This window comes from Poecilia latipinna, unplaced genomic scaffold, assembly GCF_001443285.1.
Source record: "Poecilia latipinna isolate Pla-1442-1.1 unplaced genomic scaffold, P_latipinna-1.0 Scaffold976, whole genome shotgun sequence".
Taxonomy (NCBI): Eukaryota; Metazoa; Chordata; class Actinopteri; order Cyprinodontiformes; family Poeciliidae; genus Poecilia; species Poecilia latipinna.
The window spans coordinates 96,532-104,486 of record NW_015113592.1 but is presented as its reverse complement, the minus strand read 5'-3'; the positions used below and the strand labels follow the sequence as shown (position 1 = coordinate 104,486).

The following is a 7,955-nucleotide window of genomic DNA, read 5'->3' as shown; positions in this document are numbered from 1 at the left end:
TTTGATAATAAAAAAATATACATATATATATTACCATATTATATATATATATATATATATATATATATATATATATATATATATATATATATATATATAGTGTCTGTTGTTTTCTTTATTTTGGGTGTTTAAAATGTCTTCCAGTCCTAGTCTGTCAATGTTGATTGTAATTTAAAGGTTATTGATCCTTGACAATGTGTACTTGCACTATTGTGCCATTATTGCAACTATATTACTTGAAAATTGTCTCAAAACAACTTTATCGTTTACTGCAAAAAGTTCTGGACAGTTTATAACCTAGCCTGCAGGTTACGGTGGGATGGTCATCTGATGAAATTGCTGTAAAATGAAGCTTGTGGTTAAATTCTAAAACACTCTGGGTGAAAAATTCTTGGTTATGAATAGTTTTGAATCGCACTGTAAATGAAAAAGACTTTGCTTTTAATGCAGCGAGGAGACCTGTTAGTTAGACGCACTAAACGCTCCCTTTAGCATCAATCAGCCGAGGTGTTGAAACAACCATTTAGTATCTTTGACCTCCGTTTTTTTTTTTTTTTGTCTGCAAACAAACGGATTATTCTTGCTTTGACTTCATGCTCAGATTTCTCACTAATGAGCTTCTTATTAGTTAACACCAGCCAGTCGAAGCTGCAGAAGTTTGAGGAAAGGTTAAATAAGCACCGCGAGAGCTCCTAATGAGGGTAAAAACAGCAGCACCGATACTGGTCTCCATCTGGCTGGTCTCGCCGTAGTTTGGATTTTTTTTTTTTTTTACACAGACAGTGCTAACCTCTCCGTCTTCTCACTCGTGACAATTACTTTGTGTGCCCGGTGTGCGGCACCTTTTAGTCAGATTCGTGTGCGACGGCGGCACATCCACGCCCGCCGAGCGTGTTTGCGGCCGCGCGTTGCCGAGGCGAAACGGAGACGCCCGGAGTGAAGCGCCAAGCCACACGGCGCCGAGCCACACGCCGTGGCGACCGATCCTCTGCAAGACCCCGAGCAGAGCCGCATTATCCGGCGCATGAGCGCACACACATCATGAGGCTGCAGCCGGGGGCCCATTACCACACCGCAAACCCTTGGGCAGCAGTGAACCTGCAGAAAATAGATGCAGCCGCTCTGACAGCGCTGCACTCGCTCGCCCGTATAGGAGCAAAAACAATGTTTGGTCAGAGCGTTCTCTTTGGGGTGAAAGAAGAAGAAGAAGAAAAAAATAAAGCAACGAGTTTAAATTACTTATGAGCGCTTTATTAAGTCTATAGATTTTTATCAAACTTGACCCAGATGAAATAAGGTTTCTCCACTTGTGCATGTCAAATGGTTACCTTTCTTTGTGCATGCCCCTTGTACTGTGAAGTGTACTGATCAACTCCATAGTCCACTGGATCCAATTAGGTTTAGCAGACACACTAGCAGCATGGCATAATTGCTTAGGGGAAAAAAAAAAAAACATTTTAAAGTTTTCTTCTTTTTTTTTGTAGGATTGGGCAGCATATTGTATTTTTTTTTTTATCACTGTGCACCAGATCCATTAAAGGAGTATAATAGCTTGGTGCTCTTTTATTATTATTATTTTTTTTTACTGGATTCTGTTTGTGCAATTTATTATTGCTACCTTACAAACAGCATAACAGAGGTGCAACTGCACTAATTCATTACTTGGGTAGCATTAACAAATTATAAGTTCATACAAGCATGTGTTGAGGTTATTATATTGTTTAACCTTTAGATTTATGCACTTTTAACCAAGGCAAGTTTCATTGAATTTTAAATAAATATGCTTAGAATATGAGAATGAAAGTATTTCTTTTTTTTTTAAAGTTGGGATTGTGTAGAGAAGGTATCAGCAGGTGATGTGTTACCTGCAACAGCCACCGGTCAAATCAGTCACAGATTAGAAATTTTGACTTTGCGGATGACTGCAGAAAAATAAATCATTGTTGAGACAGCATCATAAGAATTTCTGTTTGCAGTTTGGAAAAGGAGCTCTGATCAGGTGATACCAAAATTTAACTGTTAAAATTTAACGCCAGAGATGGGTGGTGCTAACACCAAGCTATTTATGTGGAATCTGGTTTCGTGAGCATCGTTCTATAACTAGGATCAAACGTAATTGTATCTTTATGACATGATTGAATTGACTTGTATATACCGTACATACATTGTCTCTGTTTATAAGGTGCATTGAATTTCAGTTAAATTATTGTAAAAGACAGTTAAAAAAAAAACAAACAGTTGGAAGCAATCATAAAAGCAGCAACAGGAATGTTCAGAGCATCGGGATTCACAAATAAGATTTCATAAAGAAAAAAAAAAGGAAAAACTCAGCCGAAACAGGAAAGAAACAAATGAGCACGTTCATTAATAAACAAACAGGAAGGTTCACCTTACAATGGAAGGTCACCCACTTTAACAAAGCTCTTTCTCTGCCCGTCTGCGTTACCTTGTGAACGAAATGGACAACCTTCAATGGGATATGAGTTCCAGCCGATGCAGCGTGTTCTGATACTGACGAATGAAAGCTGCACATTTTTTGTGAAAAGTTAAAAACATGGCTAGAAACTGTAATATTGTTTCCAGTGAAAATGCAAGTGTTTATCTTGTAACCGTTTAGAAAACAGAAGTAATAGAATCAGATGAAAATGTGATTTATTTTGACCTAGCAGGGAGTTTGTTGCACATTCCAGTTTGCTAACGCAGTAAAAAAATAAATAAAATAACTTCTACCCTGTGCGTCCTTGTCCTTCCGCAGACCGCCATGCCACCTTTCACCCCTTCCCCCACCGAGTGCCAGTCCACCAGCCTGGTCTCCAACTCGCCCGTCCTGTCCGGCAGCTACAGCAGCGGCATCTCGTCTCTGAGCCGCTGCAGCGTGTCCGAAGCTTCGGGCACCGAGCTGCCCGCCGGCGACCACCTGCCGCACCCTCTGCCGCCGCCCGCCCCGCTGCCGAACTCCATCTCCGGCAGCTCCGACGAGCCCATCCGCCGGGAGAACAAGACCCCGCCTCCCTACAGCGTGTACGAGAGGAACAACCCGCGCCGGCCCGTGCCGCTCCCGCACAGCCTCTCCATCCCGCCGCAGACGGACCCGCCGGCCCTGCCGCCCAAACCTCACCAGATCCGCACAGGCAGCATGAAGCTGGACGGGAACGCCGACCCTCGGGTGCCGAGACCGAGACCCCTGCCCAGGAAGGTGTCCCAGCTATAGGTGTATGTTTAGGTGAAATAATAATAATTAAAAAAAAACAAAAAAAAAAACAGAACACACACACACACTGGCGTATTTTGCACTTTTCTACTCGGCACTCACTTTTTATGTGATTCTCAGTTCGGCATTCCCGACGCTCCCGATAAAAGGGGCGGGCTCACCGATTTAACAGGCGGTCAGAAGCTGGCAAAAAGAGGTAAAACTTACCGGATCAGAAACGGTTCATTTCCACATTTACTAGAGGCATTGACTCTGACGTGGTCATTCCCCACTGGTTCCTCCACAAACCGTGGCCAGTCGTAACGTATGTTTACCCAAACCTTCTAGAATTGAGAAGAAAAAAAAAACAAAAAAACACAATTTTGACAGAAACAATTTCAGATGTATGTATATTGGTATACATTAGTTTTTTTGCCTTAAGTATTGGAAACAGAGTCTTTTATCTGTGAGTCTTGCACGTTTTTTAATTATTTAGTTGTTTTTTTTTTGTTTTCTTTTTTTACACACAACTCAGTATATTTGTATACTGTTTGGCGAGAAAAAAAAAAAAAAAAAGGGGCTAAAGGCCTCGAGTATGCATTTCGGTGAAGTGTGGAAGACAAGGGTGTGTTCTCATTGTTATATCTTCTCAAGCAAGGGTGTAGAATATTTTCTAAAAAGAGCTTATAACTTTAATCATTCTCAATTTAGAGGCTGCATTTGTGCTTCGCGTTAAAATTCGTACAGTAGTCGTGACTGGACGTGGGCCGATGTGAGGCTGTTTTGGTACGGAGTAAAAATACAATTTCAGGGTACATAGCGTAAACTGACGGAACAGAAGCAAAACTTGTAGCCTGGTTATATATATATTGCAAAAAATAAAAAATAAATTGCAGCGGACTCCGGATGCCTTGATAACGATAATCGGCCCACGACTAGTTGTGACCATATTGGTCATGTTTGTAGGCAGGAATCCGTCTTTGGCACAGTAACAGCAGGTCTGAGGCGCTTTGAGTGATTTTTTTAAAAAAATTTTTTTATTTCTTTTACCTGCCATTTTTGCAAACCAACACACTGTCCTTTCTTTAAACTCAGTGAAGTGAAGTCATGACGTCAGGACCAAATGCATGCTCTCAAACTGTTTGCCGGCATAAGTTTAATGCCATTTATGTGAACACACCCTGTTCTCTCTGCATGACATGTACATGGTAACACATCTTTGAGCGTGGAGGGGTTTAGTAGTCGTTGTGCCAAAGGAAACTGGGAGTGGGGGGGAAAAAATCCGATAATTTTTACTTTTTACCTCAAATCTCAAAGCGAAACCGCTCAGACATGCTTGAAAATCACTTGTAATTTCCTTTAAAAGTCCAAATGAATCTCTACTTTACCCCCGATAAGTTTTGAATCTAGACAAGCACAAGAAATATTTTTTTTTTCTTTTTTTTTTTTTCTTTTTTTTAAGTGAACTGTATTCGAGCAAATGTCATGATGGAGTTGGGAGTTTTGCAATAAACAGTGACCTTAAAACAGAAATAAGAGGATTGATGGGGCGGGAGGAATATCTTCAAACAAATCAAAGTCAAATATTTGTACAGTTGAGATTTGCTTTCTGTTTAATTAAAAACACGGACGTGAGTAGACTGCACGACGAGTAGTTGCTCTGTTCAGCTGTCGCTGCGATGAATAGTTGTCCTGTGACAGGCACATTTCACACTGTTTAGTAAATTAGATGGAAGTTCAGCATAAATATTCAGCAAATTAACTTTGGGATGTGGGTGAGGACTGGGTAGCTTTAGCATTGTTTGTATTTTAATTTTCTTTTGTTTTTTAATTCTATGTTGTGAATTTTTGAGATTAAATATTCACATTAATCAGTACTTGAGAACATGTAAATTATGAAGAGATCAATGTAAGTATGCCAAATATGAAATTTGTGTATTGCAATTAAATGTAAATACTGTGTTTTTAACAAGATGTAGCTATAACAATTTACAGCTTTGAATGTAATGTTGAAGCAGCAAATTATTATAAATGTTCAAACTTTTATTGTTTTTGTGAGTGTAGAGAAACGGAGGTCATGCACAATGACTCTAACTCATTTACAAGTTCAATAAACTGCCCTATGGAATAAAGATGCAGTCACTGGAAGATGTTTTGTATCCCACGATTGTTACCTTTGTAGAGTAATTATGTTTATGGGAGTTGATGTTAATTTAACCAATAAAACAAACAAAAACAAAAACAAAAAAGCCAAGCTCTACCGGGTTTTCCATAGTCATGAAAAGCGATCTTATTTGGCCTGTCTTGTGTGTTCCACTGAAAGATGGACACCGAGTGGGGATATTAAAAATGAAAGATGGCAGGGCATGAAGTATAAAACGTTCAAATTTATGTAAAGCTAAATGTCTCTGAAATGATTTCAAACCATTACATTTGTTGTAAGAGACATTTTTAATCAATTTCAGTATGCAAACCTGAATGAACTCATTTCTGATTTGCAGCCAGAATAATAAAAAAGTTTGAAGACGTATGTAAGCCTGGATAGGACAAAGTTCCTTTTGCCACCATGTACAATGAACATTGTAGCAAGGGAGATGTATTGAAAGCTTGTTGTTAAAGAGCAAAGTATTCTTTTCAGCGCGAAATTGTTTAAGGCTTTTTTTTATTTTTAGCAGAGATTATGAGAAAATTGGAGAGAGCTATAATTGCTTATTTATATTCTCTGATAAGGTAAAAAAAAAAAAACTAATGCATTTTGAGCATCTCTTTGGATACAGTCAATATATTTTGATTCTTTAAAAAAAATTCTGAAGGTAGCCTTCAAGAGATACACTGAACATGAAAATTAGATGCTTAGCTAAATGGGTACTTTTGTAGCTACGTTAGCTCCTCTTGTCCAAATTTTTAGGGAGTGACGCATCAGCCAACTCCCCAGATGCTAATGTCATGCTAGCTAACTGAAGCTTTTTTCACGGTGTTCAGTCAGATCAGCATACGCTGTCAGATAGTCATACGCTTAGCTCAGACATGCATACGCTGTCATTACCATATGATTTTATTTAATCAGCAACATAGAATCATGACGTAGATCGTCATACACTTTGTTATGAACAGCTGTATGACATCCTGACTTAGCGGTTAATGAGTTTTACACCAGCCTGTGTTGTAGTTGACTGCAGCTGCAGCCAGACCTGCTTTAAATACACTTTGAAACCACGACAACGCATGTATATCTATCTAGTTATCATATTATATCATATTATAAACAATTTAATGACTTATTTTCGTCATAACTTGTTGCGTATGCTGAACCGACAACTCCGCTGACGGTCGGACTTCTTAATGCGCATGCGCGGGCATGCGTCCTCACTGCATGTATGCTATCCTGACAGCGTATGGCTGTCTGATGGAACATGGACTTAAATGTTATCACCGCCTGCCCGTGCTGCATTATATTTTGAAGTGGTTCTGGACTTTCAAGTGAGTTTGAACAAATTCTCTACAAATATTTAAAATCTTTGGAAATTGTATAGTTGGGGTAATTAGCTCGGTGGTTAGCTAGCTTATTTTCAGAGCTTATCTTCTCCCCGTGACATGCCTTTTGTCGCTGTAATGAGCTTAAAACCATAAATTGGATTTTGCTTATTGCTTTTTTATGTCCAGCGCAGGACAAAAATGACGTCACACGTTCTCTGACTTGCTCTTCCTCTTCGGGACTCGGAAAACACTAAAGCCTCCACTCCGCCGTGTGGTACTTGACCCCAAACAACCGCTTTGAGTTAGAAAAAGCTAAATGCGAGTGTGCTGCTGTGCGGGAAAGAAACCGTGCAGTTATGCAAACAGCATTCAGAGTGAAGTTGTACATCATTACGGGTATAGATCATGGTTATCATTAAAAATGCATGGTCAAGTTGCTGCGAAGCGTACAGAAACACACAGGAGGGGTGACATATTTCTTCTTTTTTTTTTTTTCTCACTGAAGTCTGAAGTGAGAGACAAGCTCAGTTGCTGAGATCTAACAAGGCAGAAACACAGACGCCCGTAGACATGAAGAGGTGGGAAAAGAAGAAGAGGAGCAACAGGAATGTCTTAATGACAGTATGGAGGTTCAAGGTGATCGGGGATGTGAGGAAGAAGATGAGATGAAGGATGCAAAGGGACCAGACAACATGCAGATGCCAGGCAGTGAAAGGGAAATGAGAGTTGGAGCCATCACAGCAGACCGCCAGTTGAGCCGGCCGCATGGTATGCAAGTTACTGCTGCACACCTTTAACAAAACAGACACTGCTTAGCTAGCTTGAACCGAAACTTGTTTTTGATTAATTGGGTTAAAAGTTATGTTTTAATGGAACTCAAATTTTTCAGGGTGTCAATTTGATGTTTTCCTAGCTTTTATTTCTGTTTTTTAATTTTCAAAATGAATTCCGTGTTTTAGAGATTAAACAAGTTCTTTGACCCAATCAAGTGCATTATGCTAAATAATCCAAAATTGATGAAAAAGCTAAAACATAAAATGTTATTTAAGTCAACAATAGAGGAAGAAAGTGCAAAGTTGAAAGGAAAGTAAATCTCTCTCTTTTTTCGTTAAGTAAAAGGAATGTACATTTGTGGACTTTAAGTTAATAGTTTTTGGTTCCTAAATCATTCACCAGTTCGTTTGTTCAAAATTTTTTTTTTTTTTTTTTTTGGCTAAGATAACACAGCACTGATGCACAAGGAACTTTCAGGCGTCAAAATAGCAGCAAGTGGTCAAACATGTCGTCT

General features: G+C 39.3%; 1 protein-coding gene across 5 annotated transcripts in view; it reads left to right on the top strand.

Moving 5' to 3' along the window:
- dock4b (dedicator of cytokinesis 4b) overlaps positions 1 to 5,288 on the top strand; it is a 203,359-nt gene extending 198,071 nt beyond the window's left edge. For 4 of the 5 annotated variants that reach the window (XM_015050132.1, XM_015050133.1, XM_015050134.1 and 1 more), the window contains one exon: positions 2,756 to 5,275. In XM_015050132.1, the coding sequence (XP_014905618.1) occupies positions 2,756 to 3,211 (456 nt within the window). In that variant the 3' untranslated portion in view covers positions 3,212 to 5,275. Of the gene's footprint in view, positions 1 to 2,755 lie in introns of all 5 variants that reach the window. The other variant, XM_015050131.1, reaches the window with a different exon arrangement.
- Positions 5,289 to 7,955: the final 2,667 nt, after the last annotated feature.